The sequence below is a fragment of the Anarrhichthys ocellatus genome, unplaced genomic scaffold (assembly GCF_004355925.1).
Source record: "Anarrhichthys ocellatus isolate YVR2014 unplaced genomic scaffold, GSC_Weel_1.0 scaffold69, whole genome shotgun sequence".
Classification (NCBI taxonomy): domain Eukaryota; kingdom Metazoa; phylum Chordata; class Actinopteri; order Perciformes; family Anarhichadidae; genus Anarrhichthys; species Anarrhichthys ocellatus.
This window is the reverse complement of record NW_022280099.1, coordinates 1,727,306-1,745,375: the sequence shown is the minus strand read 5'-3', so window position 1 is coordinate 1,745,375 and position 18,070 is coordinate 1,727,306. Positions and strand designations below refer to the sequence as shown.

Sequence of the window (18,070 nt, the reverse complement as noted above, 5' to 3'; positions counted from 1 at the left end):
CCCCCCCCCCCCCCCCCCCCCTACCTATTCCTAATCGCTTTTGATGCTTTGAGACGTTGCAGACCTGTGTAGGAACCCAGCGTGAGGCTGCTGACAACAGATTTGGGTCAAATAATATTTACAAGAGTTTGTTTTCCATCACTCTGCCAAAGACTGATGACGACTAAGTAGAATAAATAATGTAGTTTGTCGAGATGCGTGAAATGAATCAAATCATTGAGGTAAAAACAAGATGGATTTGTAGACACCATCAGACCCAGGATCAAGCGGGTAAGAGTTCATGGTTAGACCTTACATATTCCTCAAGACATCTCGAACAACACAAACCAGCTCTTCCATGATCAGACCCCGTGACCTGTCAGTCACTGTGCCGTCTGTGTTAACCACTGAAGCGCCGGACGACAGCAGGCTGCTGGGACTCTACAAACCCTGCAGCCCCCAGTGAGCTGATGTACCGTGGCTGCACAGGCAATATTTCATCTTACATTCATTTACAAAAGAAAAAAAGAAGCGGACAAAAATAAATCTAGGTTCTTTGTGAGATTATTACTTCAGTACATTTGAAGCCGTAGAACAGATTCTTATATGAAGAGTTTCTTTGCAAAATGAGATTTCTGCGTCGCGTGAAACTTAATAAAACCTGCAACAGCAGTTACAGTGTCGCTGGATATTGTTACCATTGAATGCAATGATGTGATTCTTTATAAGGGTGTTTTTGTAACCTATAGAAAATCCAAAATACGAGACGTTGACTGATCTCAGAGCTGCTCCTGTTGAAGTGTTTGGGCTGCTGACGCTGCAGAGAACGGGGACGTATACGTGTACACTTAGTGTCAGAAGACCATCAGCTCATTTGAAGATGAGTCATGTGACTCTGCAGGTGATGTTTGCTCAACTCTCTCAGGGTCATATTTTTACACCAAATATTTGTAGTACTTTTGCTTTAAAGCTGCTTGGAGCACCACACCAGGGTTTACTAAATCTGGGCGTCTCATCAATTGAGCCACGCAAAATCTGCCAGGCATGTTCAAACTAAATGGAAATAAAAAGAGGAAAAATTGTTTGACCAGGAATCAAAATTTGTCAGTAAAAGTTCAAGCATATTTCTGCCTTCCTCGCGCCACAGAGCCTTGTGCATCCCAGAATGTTTTCCCTCAACAACATTTGTGGGAATGAATAGCACCTCCAAGCGATGGTCGGTTACCTGCCAAGCAGACAAAACAACTTCTGCAAACCTGAGAAGAAGCAGAGCGAGGAGGACTGAAACAGTGTTTTATGAAATGCTTTTGAGGGTATCTTTTTCTCTTGTAATGTCATCACGTGGACAAACTGACCAACTGCAGATCAAATCTTCTCACTTTCAGGTGATGACTGATGGTTATTTCCCACCATCAAGTCCCTGTAGAAGCAACATCTCAAGCTGCAAAACCTAAAGCGGGCCGGATGGCTGAAAGAGGGCTGCTCTACTGGAGAGATGAGCAAGAAGAAAAACAGACACCCGCTAATGAAGAGTAGAAGTGAAGTGCTTTGATTCCTGCATGAACAGAGTTGACTCCTTAACCCTCTCCGGGGTCGCTGAGTGGAGTTGTGAGCACATCTAGCGCTCTATAATTATAGAATGTCAGCTTTGTTCATGCTTTCTGCTCTGACCTTTTCCCAGTGCTAAGAGTGTGCCCTTTAACCAGCCGCTGAGCAGCTCTAGTATGCTGAACACATGCGAGAGCCTGGAACTAAATATGAAGCATTCTTTAGGGCAGAATGTGAGTTACTAAATTGTTCTATTACTGTACCTCTGCAAGGGCGGGAAGTTAATAACTTTGGGAGTCAACCATGTTTTCTATATCGGTGCCTTCAGTCAAAGACCTGCAGATGTTATAGTATGAAACTTATATTTTGCAATGATGACCATTACGGGCTATTTCAAGCCCGCTCTGGTGTTCAGTGCTGAAGGAGAAAAGGCAGGAGAAAGACGGATCCGGTGCCCTGATGCCTTGACAAAACAGAATACTCTGTTTCAAGATAGCAGCCTGAGGTTTTCCTTTTTGTGTTTTCTCTCATTTTCCCCCAGTTGACAAAAAGAAGTAATGTTTCTTTAAAGAATGGACCAGTGATTTCAGATAAGGACTGTGGGAAGAGCAGGTAGAGCAGATATAAAAAGGAAGAGAAAATAGAAAAAGGACCGGCTTAGAGCAGCGTCACACACGGAGCACAAAGAACAAAGTGAGCCCAAGAGACCACGCAGCAAGATCATTTCAGGAGCCAATTTTAAGAAAAAGCGATGAATGCTCTTCTGTCCCGTCACTTCTTTTCTTTCTCTTTTTCAAATCAGTACTCAGGATCTTCCATTAGATTAGAATTCAAAAGTCTCATTTAGCAAATGAAGAAACCATTGCTGACACGTGCATCGTGGCTTCTCGCTCCACCAGCGTTTTGTTTGTGTGCTTCATATTCAGAGTTGGTACAGTATAAATATTGGCATTAAAAGCTCCACTGTATCTGCATCAGTATGAACACTAACATCACTGCGGCAGCGGCTAATTGGGCGGCTGTAGATAGCTCAGGGATACGGAACAATCGCCATCGAGCGGCAGGGGGAGAGCAACAGGATTTCTGGCACCAGCGGGGGGCAAGCGTTGCACTGGGAGACACAGCAGCAGCAATTAGAGGCTATGGATTTGGGCACTGATCACAGAGGATGCTGAACTGTCGCCCTGGCTCCCCTCACGCAGATCAGCCTAATCACTTCAGTCAATCAGAGTCACACGATCTATAGGAAGCCTGTTTCACGTGAGCTCGAGTCGCGGCGCTGCCAAAGGGACAAATCGTTAAACACCAGAAGGGTTTTCTCACCGCCGTTTGTGTGAGAGCCATGCCAGTGCACCTGTGTGTGCAGAGCCACCGGCTTTCGTTTCAACTGGAGGCGTAAATTAGCTGGAAAGGTTTCAATCGGCGTTGGATTACGAACCGGCCAGCCAGCGTGGATGAGATGTTGCTGTGGTCTTGTTCTGTACTCGGCTGCGCTGCCAGAGGAGGCTGGAAAGGTGGTCGTCTCTGCAGCCAGATGGGCGCAGAGACAGAGAGATTGGAAGGGGAGGGGGAGAGAGACAAAGCTCCAGACAGGCCTTTAGATGAGACACAGAGCCCGATTAGAAATGTCACAGACTCTTTAGACGGGCATTGGCTGCACGGCCAGCCTCCTACAGTGGATCCTCGTTAAAGGAAGACTGAATACGCGGTCGGCTTGTTCGGAGGCCAAACTGTACAGGACTCCGGTGACAGTGGCCCACAGTGCTGAGCTGTGAACACGACAGCAGGCGACAATGGGCAACTAATGGGTACAAGGGCCTGGAAAGTTGCCTTTTGGAAGTGTGTGTTGTGTGTGTGCGCGCAGCTGAACGTGTCCAGTTTGTTCCTGCCTTCAAAATAACACAATACAAAAACAACAATAACTTAAGTAAAACAATAGCATTGAGGGTTGCAAAGAGGATCTCTTCTAGCAGCAAGCCGCGGCCGCCTCGACTCTAACGAGGCGGTTTCGACAAATGTAGCATGTTTTTTGTTTTTATTTTAGGGGAAGGGGTGAAGTCAGCACCCGCTCTGTCCCTCCCTCTTTGTGTCCAGTTTCTGTCATTCAGTTCGTGGGGACCCATAGCTCCCGTAGGAGGAGAGGGAGGGGAAGCCCCGCTGAGGCTCCAGTCCACCAAACGACACGGCCCCTCACCGAAATCTTCCAGTCCTGCGTCCCAGCATGCACCTCTCCCCGCCGTAGCGGAGCTGGGCGGGAGTCTGTGAAGGAGGGGGCCGAAAGCGGGGGGGCTGATGGGAGAGCATCGGGTGGCGGGGTGGTAGAGGAGGACAGGTGGGCGCGGTCAGATGCAGGTGGACGGCTGTGCGGCGGGCTGCTGTTTGCGGCTCCTCAGGCCTCCGGACTTCTCCTTGTAGCCCGCACACATCTGCTGAGACACGTCCACCAGAGCACTGGCCACCGCCAGACCTGCACAGGCACACAGAAACATCACGATTACGGGATGATTATGCAAACATTCTTACGCCATCGATTTCTTGTTTTGTGATATCGAGACAAACCAAGCTGCGTTTCACTGTTCCAGAGGATGACAAATAGACAAGAAATAAATGTACCTTATAGTTTTATAGTAAGTAAAAAGAGATGTCAATCAAACTGTGAAGTTTAAGTTGACATTCAAAAGAGGAAGCTCGATCTTCTCTGTATACTAAACGCTTTATGGAGCTGTATGACGACCAGCTGCGACTTTAGGAGCAATCAAACCTTCATTTAAAGCTCCCTGTGTCTTTGATTGATCATTTCTCTACTTCACTTCTGTTTCCTTTAAATCAGAGCCAGACTAGCAGTCAACATCAGCTCATTGAAGATGAGATACAGATCCATTACAGAGTTTCTGTCAGCCGGAGAACACTGAAAAATGTTTATTTCTACTGTAAAATGTTTTCTTTGAATACGTTTATGGTTGATGATCATGAACAAATTTTTAAACATTGAAATACCAATATTGATAGAAGCCTCAACAAATTAGGAATCAGTTGCGAAATAAATTTGGGGCAACAAATCACTGCAATAACTGCACTGAAAATGTTTTTCTTGTCTATTATTTCTTATTATGCAAGGCAAGTCTCCACTTCCTTTTTTTGCAAGGCATTGTGGGTCAATAACATCCTTTATTATTTTGCATGACTTTGTTTATATTCGTATTTACTTAATTTGGTCAATTTCCCACGATAAACACTACGTACGCACTGCAGTCTATTTAAGATGTGTAAAATTGGAACACAGTCTCTCTCACACTCACACACACACTCACACACTCACACACACACACACACACACACACACTGTCTCCCACTCACAACCACAAAAACACAGGTGCAGGCAATCATTTAGTTATACCACACTTCATTAACATGTATTAATACTCTCTGAGCCATGAAATTCCAATAAACTCCATTTATCTCCGATGATTGATGCATTCCCCTCGATCACACACACACGGCCAGCAGCGAGATATGAATTCCCAGGAGAGAAGCTGTGTTGGGAATCAGACAGTCTTCGGTGAAACAGGCTGCCAACCATTAGCTCGTGTCTCGGTGTAGAATTGGGTGCAGGATGGTTCAAAGCACTCAAAGGAGGCCCGGATACAAATCACAGACGGTCTACAGCGCTGACCTCCTCTCGGCTGTTTTGGAAAACCAGGAGGGCGGCCATTTTGGAAGAAGCTTAACTGTAAACAGACGTGCTGCGAGGTCGTGACACTGACGACAAGTCGGCAGCAGCCTGAGGATTGAAAACGAACGCGGCCAGATGGGAAGCGAGTTAAAAGCATTAGAACAGGGGGAGCCCTCGCGGGCATGGGGAGATGGTAGGAACACGGCTAACACGGCCTCAACAAACGCTGCCCGAGGGGAAGCTCCGCTGAGAGCCGAGGCGGTTCTATTATGACAAAAAGGACTACGTGGTAATTAATAGGGGCCTGGGGCACGCTGATGGTCTGGGGACTGCAACTGTGGGAGGCAAAGAGGCTGTAAAACACAGACGGGGGAAGAAAAAAAAGACAGAACAAGGAATCAAGTTGAGTTCTTGTTTGAGTCCTTGAAGAAGACAGTAAGGAAGAAAAAAACTACTTGTAAGAAAAGGCAAGTGAAGCGCTTAGTCCTGGGTCCTATCAGACTGTCTCGGGAAAGAAAGATAAGGGAAACAGATGAAGGACGGATGGGAAAGAGAGCAAGTGACACACAGCAGAGGATGAGAGGAAGCTTAATTCTTAGCGCTATCAGAAAGAAGGAGGGAGAGAAAGAAGAGGGGCATGCATGAAAGGAAGGGACATGCATGAAAAGACACCAGACTGCACTTTGAACCCAGAGCTCACAGACAAGAAGAGGAGAAAGAGAAAAATGAAAGTGGGAAAGAGACGACAACATGCAGAGAGAAAGATGAGGACAAGGGCGACAAACAGGCAGCGGCCTTCATTTCACCACCAAGGACCGAGAGGACAGAATGAGGGAAAGGGAGACAGCGGGGGGAGCGCCGCAGCATCTTTAAAGTCAATACATCCGTGTCACGTTATTGGCACAACCATGAAACAATGACTGTAAACAGATGAGACCATGGTCAACGTGATTGCTAGCCTCCGTTTTTATGATTTTCTCAGTGTCTCCCAACACATATTCCATAATCTCTGATTCTTCTGTTCTGTCACTGAGGATCGCCAGTTGTTATTCTTTGCTCCCTCATGTTATGTGAGAGGATTTCACTGTGTGGAAGAGAAAAATAACATTCTGCTCTGTTTGCACTGGAAGAGCCTCATTCCCTTTGGTTTTATGAAGAAGAATCTGTGTGTCGAGCAGCGATGCAGAGACATCTCTGTGAAATTAATGTAATATGCAGTGTAGACAATGACAGAAAATGCAAATATTTAATCTTAGATATTATATGTAAGACCACGTCCCTACTATAGGCACAGCTGAATTAATCAGGTGGTCCCCTCTGACCTCTCCAACTCCTCTGTGTGGACCACGAAGCCTCCAAGTTTACATTAGTGCAAACAGCAGACTATACTGTAGGTGGTGGCTTTATTATACGCCCACAGACACACCAGGAGCTCTGTACTCCCTACCACAGGTTGTCTGTGTGTCAGTTAGTTTAAGGTATTCTGAAGTAAAGGAACTTTCTCCAGGAACATGCATAACGTGAGAACATTAAAGTTCTAAAGGAGAGAGTGCAAAAACACGGAAATTAGTCAGCATGTTTGCACGTTTTTCCGGTTCCCTCGTCTCGACGTCGTGGGTTTTTGAATAGATGCCTGAAACAAGGTCAGTGGTTAACACTGACCTTGTTAAAATATAGATTACGTCAGTAAATACAACGCTTGTGATACTGAACCTTTTTACGTTTCTTAAACAAGGCGGTTGCTAACAAGTGGCTAAATGAGACGAGTAAACTTCATCACCTTCACGGCCGCGTTGTCTATACTCGCGCTCATGTGACCGCGGTGCAGTTAGCTTTTAGCTTACCAGCCTAATGTTAGCTTTTAGCTTCTGGTGATTGCATCCATGCTTCAAAAATCATAAAAGTGGTGTTTATTTGTGAAGATTATCTTGCTGAACAAAACATGTAAGTATCAGAAATTTGTGTTTGCAATAATCCAAAATCCAATGGAAATATCCAATTGGCTTTTTATAGAGGGAACCAGTGTGATGCTAACGTCCGTGTTCAGTCACCCTGCAGCACTCTCTCTATTAATAATACCAGCTTATGACCCTAACCCTCTGCAACACAGGGCTACAACATTAAGTATTAATCTAGGATCCACCTTGATGGGTGTTGTATTATAATTTCATAAATGCAATTAATCAAATTGCCAAAGAGGTCTGGTACCCAGTGGCCCACTCTGTCTGGGTTATAGACCACCTATGACTAAGCTGGCTACGTCTGCTTTGGTTAATGTCTTGGCCTTTTCCAGTTATTCTCTGAATGGCTCTCCAAGGCCAACGACTGAAAACGTTTCTCTCACATCGTAACAGGGATGAGAAAAGTAAAGCTTCTCCAAAAACAATGACAACGGCCCGGCTCACACGTACAGGCCCCGAGCAGACGTTCTGTCATCTCCGTCATTGTTAATGCCAAAAGATGTGATGAGCCAATACCGGCGTGGAAATGCATTTACGTTTCTGTTACCAGATGACTTCACGAGCCCGGTGATTTGATCGACGGAGTTTACCTGGTAAGGAGGTGGCACACTTTGATTTATATTTATAGTCGTTTGTCTGACGGCAGAAACGGATAAATACACGATGTGAGAGAACAACTAAACTGTGTGTTCTGCGGTGTTGAAACCACCTTCAAAAGATGCAACGTGTGAGATCTGGCAAGAAAAAGAAGACCTAACATTATCAAGAGTATGAAGAGGTAAGAGTTTTGACATATATGCTTTGTGTTGCAGAGATATCTACTGAAAGGAGCATGCTAACCAGCTAGTTCAGCATGAGGCCAGGTATGACACGTTTTACCTTTAACCAGAGGAAAACACATTTAGCTGAGAGTCAGGAGAGGAACACATTACGCTGTTCAGGAGGAACAACAGGTTCATCTCTGCTGCTGTCTGGGTGTTTCAGTGTGTGCTCAGTGAGAACCTGCCGCAAAACAACCTCAAATCTCTCGTGTGGACAGAAGACATCTGCAGACGCACACAGTGTTTTCACTTTAATCACCTTATTGTGGACGCGGTGTAGCAATCTGAAGGAAGGATAATATGAAAGAAATAAGAAAAGGGAGTGAAAGTAAAAGAGCATAAAAGAGCTTCAGAAGACGGAGGAAGGACAGGGGCTCAAGGAGAGGCGGTGTAAAAAGGTGAGCAACAATCAAACAAAGACGGATGAGGAATGAAAACAAGCGAAAGGTTTCAGCGGCTTCGTCTTACCAGACTGTCCTGGAGGAGGGATGCCGCCGGTGCCCCTGGGTAACCGCACAAAGATGGAGAGCACGGCGGCTTTGTTGCCGAAGCAAGGCTCTAAGGCGATGGGCTTTGGGACGGACTGCGGAAAGAAAAACAAACAGAAAAAAAAATTACACATCACAACCCTCCCAAATCCTGGGGAACACACACACACACACACACACACACACACACACACACACACACACACACGCCACTCTCAAAGACACGGATAACGGAGGCTTTGCTGTTACTGTTCTTCTTTGCGTCAGCAACATGCACAGAAACCACAAAAAGAAATAACTTGAGATACACGGACTGATCTGTGGGCACCAATTGGATCCCCCCCCCACACCCCCCACATTCACCCACTGTGCACAAATCAATGACGATGCCGCCTGTGTGCAGCGCGGGGCCGCGACTGGATATCAAGTGGCGGCCCTGGGAGCGCAGATTTGTGTCGGCGGTGCACTCCTGTCGCTGCATGCCGCCTCACACACCTGCCTCAACACCTCCTGTTTATCAGTAACTCATCCTTATGTGGGGATGAGTTTCCCGCCTGTAAACACTGGCCAGATCTGCTGCCGCTCTCCCTCGTACAATATTCATGCGTTTACCTCGACGGAGGATATGGAGAACGCATACCGACCGACCGACCGACCGAGCTCTCTCTCACTCTCTCTCACTCTCACTCATATGAGCCGGACAGGAAACTGGGCCATGGCATGGTTTCACACAGATTCATCACAGCTGTCTTACACACACACAAAGTGTAATTGTACACATGGGGAGCGGGGCAGTAATGATATTCAGGCTCTGACCCATTTTACACAATTATTCTCTGCTCCGTCTCTCTGAGGCTTACCTTTCATACCGGCAGGATACACAGGCTGTCACAGGTAGCTGGGGAAGTGGCACAAAGACCTGTGTGTGTGTGTGTGTGTGTGTGTGTGTGTGTGTGTAGTCAGTGAAGATGTTGATGTTGTACCAGAGGGGGGATTCAGTATTTGTTCATGCTGCTACAGATGTGCGTTTATAGCACCGAGGCTTTACTGTGCAACTGGCTGTGTTCAGGTACGATCTGACAGAGAAGGGCATTTTATCCTGTTATTTTCACTGCATGTGTGTTAGTGGTTCAAACCCCTTCACAGACATGATCCTCACTCAGTAAATGCGCTGTAATGTCCGCCTCATGTATGAATAAGCCCTCAAATGAGTTTTCTGTAAAAGTCACGACTGCAATCTTGCTTGGTGGGACATTTTTTACATTTTCATCACACTTGCTGTGTAGAAATGTTCAGCTGTGCTTTCTAAGGCAGTGATTATGGTTCTCTGTGGGTCTACACAGTGTTATTGATAACTGTAACAAAGAAGAGGTGTAAATGTGTACTTTGAATATAAACGTATTCAAAGCTTTTATTGAGGTTTTAGTGAATGAAGTTTTGTGCAGCAAACTGTTATTTGACTACAGTGAAAATTATGATTTTGAAAAGCTAAACGCCAACAAATATGGATCGAAGGACAATATTTCAGGGCTTATCAAAGTGGGGGCTGTGGGCCAAAGTTGATAGTAAAAAGTAAATGAATAATATGAGTTGCTGTTTGTGCCATTTTAATTTCTGCGAGGTAAAAATGCTCTTTAGATATGAATTTAAAAAATTATTATTTATTTTTTTAATAATCTGACAATTGGTGTTTGCTTTTGGCTTGAAGTAAGGTAAAAAGTGTTTGAAATGATTACATCTTTTTTCAATAATTATTTACTTTTGGGCTCTGGAGTTGGGAATGTTTGAATCACAATCCGATGTAACTATCGCTGGAATCTACAAATCTAATAACATTAATGATGTTAGCGTAGCCTGATCTTTACAAGGCTAATACAAGGTTCACACAGAATAAAATAGCTGCGCACCATTCAAAGTTTTTGCAGAACTTCCTCTCATGTTAGATCATGTTTCTTTTCCTCCTGCAACCAAGAGGGGAAGAAACATAGGAAGAAATGCCAAAGAAACTAAGAAAACCCCAGCGATCTTCTGTTTGCCTGCATTCTTTTCCAATTTCATTATTGCCGACTGCTTATGAATACCCAGCATAAAGCTTTACACACAGCATGTGAGTAATCAGGAATATACTGAGAGTAAGGATCCAACCTCTTTTCATTTCCAAGTCTGCTTGGACGTTGTACTAATACAACAGTGAGCAGAACTTTATATTCCATCTGATAAGTGACTAAATGGACGAGAGGGATGATTCGACTATCTTGAAAAGCTGTTCTTTCGGAAATGTCATTTTTTCGAAAAAGCAGAAAACGATGTAAAGAATTCATGTTTCAAAACCAAAAACCTTTTATTACTTTAACAGATAATGAAGCCAGCAAAATTACAAATGTCACATCTCAGAGGGGCTTACAGTGATTTCAATATGGCTGCTGTGTGAATGTGTGTATATTTATGCACACACCATCTTTGGACACAGAAGGTTATTAAGAGGTGTGTTTGCTTTGCCTCTGAGCTTGCAGCAATGCTGCACTCACACGCATGCAGCGTTACCGCCCCCCCCAAATAAAAAACTGAGAGGGGGAATAGTTCAGATGCAGACAAATGGGCCCGCAGAGGGGCCGACTCGCCTGCTGCTGGAAACACTGCAGTCAAACCAGCAGCAGCATCAACAAGCAACAGAAAATAAGGAATACCCGACGCATGTTTGGATACCAGAAAAATGCACAGCACCTCGACTCTGACACGCTGGGGTTCTAACTATACGCTGCTCTGACTTTGAGAAATGAGCGTGATTAATGTAAGCAAACTAAGAAAAGGGTCACCGCTGTGCTTTATATCCTCTCCATCTTAACTCCCTCCTTGATCATCTGTCTCTCTCTTGTCAAGTCAAGTTTATTTTAAGAGGCCAGAATTAAGACAAGTTTGTCCCAAAGGGCTCGACAATCAGTACGGCACATGACATGAAGACTCAGACGAGGAACAACCTGGAAAGACCTCATCAGAGAGAAACAGAGCTCCTTCTAGTTGATGTTTTCTGTTCAAGAAATTCAGAAATATTGACTTTCCCTGCCTTCTTCTTTCCGATGTTGCTTCCCCTGTGGCGTCTTTTGGAGGTGTTACTTGTAGCATTAAAACACATTAAACAAAGACATTTTAATGACATTTAATTTATACCCAAAATATAATATGAATCATAATTGGCATAAACAAACAAGACCATTGCCGAGAAGATTGGCAGCATGTAGCAACCAGCCATTACACGCTGATGTGTTTATCTCCTTAGCAAAGTAAAAAAAAAAAAAAAGAATGATAACATGAAGAGCCGGCAAGGACGAGTTGCTCCATAAAAGTGAGGGACAGGTTCTATGAAAAAGTGTTTAATGATGAGAAACACTAGAACCAACAACAGCGCTGCTGTGAGAGAGACGCCAACTCATCTCACTTCTGCTCAATTAAACAGCGTGAAGGTATCAACACTAATCTGACTATGACCGTCATGAATACTGCACACGACACTTTTAACTCATCTGAATCCGATCTCACATGAACTGCTTGAATGAACTAAAAGGTCTCAACGGTGGGACACAAAGATGTTTACAACCTGTCAAAGTTACAATCTGTGAAGTAATATCAAACACGATCAATAGCAGAGTGACACAATGGCAATGGAGCCGACTGACCACCAGGGGGCGAAAAGAAGCCCGATTGTATTGAAGTCTATGAGAAAATGACTCTACTTCTCTCTTGATTTATTACCTCAGTAAACATTGTAAACATGAGTTTATGGTCTCAATCTCTAGTTTCAAGTCTTCTTCAATACAGCATGATGTTCATTTAGTACATTATGGTCCATTTAGAGTCACACAGACCATAAAGCAGGGGATGCTTTAGGGCGGGGCTACACAGTGATCCTCCAAATTTCAAATAAGGTCACTACAGTTCACAGGTTGCAAAAAGTCAAGATGAGCCACATTGGCGAAATCGAGGCTTCACAAAGCAATGGGTGACGTCACAACGACTACGTCCTCTTCTCGTATACAGTCTGTGGTTTTGACCACTGGGGCCGACAAACGCACCTTGATCAGCTCCTCCGTCAGGAATACAACAGGAGAGCAACTTGTTTTACTGTTAATGCTCCCAAAACAATCCTAAGCTGTTTGGGTTCGATGCGTCAGACTGAAGAGAACAATGTGTGATCAACACAACGATAGAGAACATTACATGAATGCGTGCATGCACACGGGCTTGTGTCTTATGTATCACATGCACAGGTTTCCATTGAATCCAACACAAGAAAGGCAGACTCAGCCACTAATGCCATCGCCTATATAGATCACAGAATCAACCTGTTACAATATGAAACAGAATAAGTTTGTGGCTCTAACTGTTGAGATTGAACTTTACGACAGTGAAAGCCACCACAGTCTTTCAGGGCGATAAAACATTAATATCACTTACAGCTTGGTGTGATAAATGAGTGATGATGCAATCACTAGAAAAGACACTCAGGAACAGGATCATTTCTTTCCATTCTCAGAATCATGGTGCAAGAACTTCATTATATGCAGCTTACATGGACTGCTGAGGAATGTGAAGAAAACTACTGACAACTATCAGAGTACAGCATTAGGTGGTGTAATATCACACTTGGCTAATTTCAATCCTTGATCTCTTGGTACAAAGTAAGATCAAACAATTATTTCGGTCTTGCCAGAAGCGATCCAACCGGGCTTAGTTTGCTCCGGTCCATAGGCCTGTTGTTGCCTCGAGGCAAAATGTATTTCTCATCCAGTGTGTTTACAACTGGAGAAAATGAGGAGCTGCCCGTGATGACCTGAACACATCTGTACTCTAAGTGTACTCTAAGAAACAAAAGAAGACTGGCGGCTTCTAATTCCACAGCTTAGAGCCGTCGTAAGACTTGTCTGCCAAGTCCAATTTCCAGTGCAGCAGCTGCAGGGGGCTCTGAGGTTCTCGCTTGTCTCTCATTTTCTAGCACCAGCCTCTCATATTCGAAGCGGAGAGGGAATAGACACGCATCTGGAACAGGAAGAGACTTTGCTGTCGGACTGATGTGACATTGGGATTACTTTTCAACTCGTTTCATAATCGATCCCATTGAGTGTTCGTCAGAGCGACTATTGTATCCATCGTACAACCTCAATTCCAACCTGACAGGCCAGATGCTTCGCTTCACATTTTTGACGAAAACAAGTGTGCCCTAAAAAAAAACATTAAAAAAAACAACATTTATCTCCTTCAACACACACATCCACTTTATTTCGTCCTGAGCGGAAATGATGTAGGGGGGGACGGGGGACGGCGACGGGGGACACACAAAAACACCTTGAAAAATTCAATTATCCAACTCTTTGTGCATGTGTATTTTTATTTTATTTTTTGCCTAAGATGTTCCACAAAGGTAGTGTCTTCTCACGTGGTCTTCTTCAGAGGCCTCGTGTTAATAACATTCCCCAGCAGATGCCTTTGTTTTATAGCGTTGAAGGCCCCCGTCCCCCCCCAACCTTCCCCACCAGCATCACTCCGGAGAGTTATCTAGACCGGCCAGGCAGAGCGGCTAAAGGTTTTGTTAAATTACCTCCAGTAATTAGCCCAGCACGTAGGATCGCTGCTGAGCCCACACACACACGCGCACACACACACACACACACACACACACACACACAGGCTGATGTGGGCATACACTGCGGCTGCATGCTGCTCCGCTTTCATCCGCTGCATTCAACTCTACTTCAGCAGCAGCTGGGGATGAGTTTCCCCCCGCCAGCGCCGAGAACGAGTCAAACTCCCTGTTGCTGTGACTCACCAGGTACAGACACTTCCACTGAGCCCACTTTGATGAGTTTTTCAGTTGGCTTCTGTTTGCAAAAGGAAATGTTTTGTGAGCCCGCGATAATGAAGCCATATTGCAACGTATTTAAACTAAACAGCACAGAAAATGATTTAGATAAACAAGATGAGTTTAAGTGAACTTTATCTCAGTTAATTAGAATTTTGGTTGTCAAGCTGAAACACGACGAGGACTCTTGATGTGAATTGGACGAGATACGAGTGCAGCTCTACAAACTAATGCAAGTCAACAATGACCACCATCACCATCGCTGATAGAACTCAGCAACTGCTCAAACCGAACGCGAGTCAGCAGCAGATCCTCTGAGAAAGAGAGGACTTCAAAAAATGTGTTAACGTTTACAGTCTCGGATTACGGCAAAAAAATAAAGCACCTTTTGTCTCCGTTCTCTCACCTCGATCCGTTTCTATTTGAACTGTTGAGGTGAAAACTACTGGCTACCTGAAGCATCTTATAAACTCTGAGGCACACGGTACATGCAAACACTTGTGCTTTGCTAAAACAGTTCCTATCCAGGAGACCAAGACGCTATAAATAACATCAGACAAATCAACTTCTAGATATAAATAACACTTGGGACATTAAAGGTGTAATTGTATCACGCCTCTTCTCATCTCTACATCATATGGGAAATATTCAGATAATCTGCCGTCTGCTGTCACCTCCTGTTTGCTGCGTGCCTCCTCTTACACCGGTGCATCTCAACACACCGGTGAGTCAGTCTGTTAGCTTCTGTGTTAATGACATCAGAAATCATCAGAATTGAGAATTCCTCTGGTGTTTCGACATTTGACCTCACTTTTTTGCCTGTAACTCGGTCAATCATGGAATTTAAGATTACCACATTGTTGTTGTTGTTGTTTAAAGCACCTTTTAATTTAATACCATTTATAGTGAGTGGAGGTAGGCAGCTTGATAGAAGAGAACTGTGCACCACAATCATGTTACAATAAACCAGACTGTTTCCTCGCTGCCCCCCCCCCCTTTTTATTTTGCATCAAATGTCCCGGTTTACTCTCCTCCCACGATATCTATAAATAAAAGCAGAGCAGAAAGGTAATCATCTGCCCGTGATGCCGGGGCCGCAAGCTCCATTTGGCAGAAGCCGAGTGAATATATCTCATCGGCGGAGCAAGTTTGGACTTCCCACCGAGGCTATAAACAACTTTAATGATCTTCAGCTCGCTGTGTGGCGCCCGGCCCCCCGTACACTCCGGTCGCGGCTCTTAATACACGACTGTAGCATCCTGATAAAACAGCATGGAAACAAGGGGAGGAACCCGCTCCGAGTCGCTCAATCTGAGCCTGGGAGGAGATAGGATAGCGCGCGCTTGCCGTTCGAGCCGGTGAAAGCAGAGAAAGCTGAGGAGGTAAATCTAAATTGGATCTCTGCTTCTGGGATGCTCCCGCCCTGATGAAGAGGAGGAGAGCAGGCCGGGAAGAATGGAAGAGAAGAAGAGTAGAGGTGGGAGAAGAAAAGGTAAAGCAGAGACGGAGGAGGCGGTGGATGGCGCCGGATTTCCACAGCAAGTTGCATCTTTTTTTTTTATGCTCACATACAGTACACACTCACACTCACACACTCACACACACACACACACACACACGCCAACACCAACACAAACATGCAGAAGTACACAAAAAAACACAGAAACGGAACCTGCAGATAAGGCCGACAGAAAACCACAGACAGCCGATAAGATCAGTGACGGGCTCGTAAATTAGAGGAGAACACCACAGCAAAGTAAGGATGTCAGACAGCAGACGAGAGAGAGGAAGATACAAAGAGAAGGAAAGGGAGAAGAAGGAAAGGAAGAAGAGGACAGTGAAACTAGTAGAAGGCAAACAAGGACGCTAGATAATTAAATCTGACAAAACAAAACAAAGTGAACGGAACAAACTATTGAACAGAGACGGGAAAAAATGATGTGAAAAGAACAAACAGGTGAGAAGAGAAAAAAAGAGATGATGAATTGAAAAGAACATAGAAGATAAATAGAAAGTAAGGAAAAGGACAAAGAGGGGACAAAAAGAAGAGACAGAAAACTGAAGGAAAAAAGAGAGGAAAGGTGTGAAACAGGTGAGAAGAGACAAAGACATGTAGACAAAGGAAAGAAGAAGAAAAAGGAGGATAAACCCAAGAGTGAAAGGAGAGAGAGAACTTTAATAAAATAAATAGAAGACAACCTAAAGTGAAAATGGAGGAGAGAAAAGAGGACAAGATAAAAGTCGAAATGAAAAACACAAAAATAAATCGCAAAGAACAGAGCAGAGCCAAGAAAAGAAAAAGGACAAAAGAGAAGAAGACAGAAGAAGAGACGAAGAACATGAACAAAGGGGGTGAAATAGAGAGTAGAGGAAAAAGAAAGAGGCAAAGAAGAGAACAGAGGACATGAGACAAGTGAAGGAGCGGGGTCCTTTCTATTGGAGCAGGGATTTGATGAGCCGCCGATCTTCCCGAGGGGCCCTGCAGCCTTTGCTGGGAGTAACCTTGTGCTGGGGAGCCAAGCCCCTTGAGATGCATGGCCCCCGTCAGAGCCGAGGGGCCCCGAGCCACCCTGCTGAACCAGCCCTATAATCCTGCACTACATCTGCATTCAGAGGTCATTCATCACAAAGTGCACAGTCACATCATTGCCCGCCTGCGGCTGCGATTTCTGTAACTCGGCACAATTCCTACTTTCTAAACGTGCTCTGCTGCCGCGTCTGTGCTCGATGCATCTGCGCTTAAATCTGCTGCACCGTCTCCGACCGGAGCGTCAAACTCTTCTCTTCAAGGGAGTCTTCTCCAGGACTCCAGCTCCGCTTTGTCTTCACCTTTAAATCTACCCTTCTGCTACTTCAACGGGCTCGAGGTCGAGTCTTAATCCGGTAAACTGATTCTTCTGTGTTTGCATCTACTACAACACCACTGAGCTTCAACTCTATATTAAAATCCATCTCAATAATTTTGCAACCAAGTCTGCCCTTGGCTCGGTAAAAAAGAGTGAGATCAGAACATCCTGACAGCCAAAGAGTTTGTCATGTTATGAACTTCACACATCAAAGTCTGTTTACAGGTCGGCGGTGCTACCGCATGAATACAAAAAGAATAATCCTCAAGTCTTTTTGTGGCTCCAGTGGGAGCTGTGTGAAGTGTGTTTAATTGCCTTAAGTGATGTCAGTTGAGTCGGCGTCGCTCAGGGCAGAAGACTACAAGTTTGAAAATGAAACAAATGTGTGGAGGTACAAAGAAGTCAACGCACCCAAATCTCTGACAAGACTGCCAGTGGTCGCGTTGCATTGTGGGTAATGCAGAGTGCCAGGTTTTGACAAGGAAAAATAATTTGTCCAAAATGTCTGTCTATCATGAGTCTGACTAGGGCCGGGGTTACACGTTTAATACGTTTTTCAACGTGACTTTTGTCATCTGATCACGGCAGTACGCATTAACTGTAGAGTCTGTACGTTCCGAGATCGGATCCGGCTCGAATTGGGATCAACCAGACCACGTGCCGAGGTGGCCTGGATCAGATCTCAGTGAGGCTTGGACAGTGAGCAGCAAATATGACTTTTATTGATAAGAATTTACAGGTAAAGGAAATGTGTTTATCCAGCGTTTTACAGCCGCTCCTTTGACCATGAAATATATCTGATCAGGCAAGTCTCATTGAAGCGTCAATGAAACAAGAGCAACAGAGGCCAATTGTTTCTGAAGTGCAAAGCTGAATCTGTGCTGATTAGTTTTAAAGGTG

General features: G+C 44.7%; 1 protein-coding gene across 2 annotated transcripts in view; it reads right to left on the bottom strand.

The window, feature by feature from the left end:
* Positions 1–2,856: 2,856 nt before the first annotated feature.
* Positions 2,857–18,070, bottom strand: part of atrn (attractin) — a 124,064-nt gene continuing 108,850 nt past the window's right edge. For both annotated transcript variants that reach the window (XM_031873161.1, XM_031873159.1), the window contains exons 28-29: positions 8,451–8,565; positions 2,857–3,994 (exon numbers count right to left, since the gene is read on the bottom strand). In XM_031873161.1, coding sequence (XP_031729021.1) covers positions 3,870–3,994; positions 8,451–8,565 — 240 coding nt within the window. In that variant the 3' untranslated portion in view covers positions 2,857–3,869. The remainder of the gene's footprint in view (positions 3,995–8,450; positions 8,566–18,070) is intronic.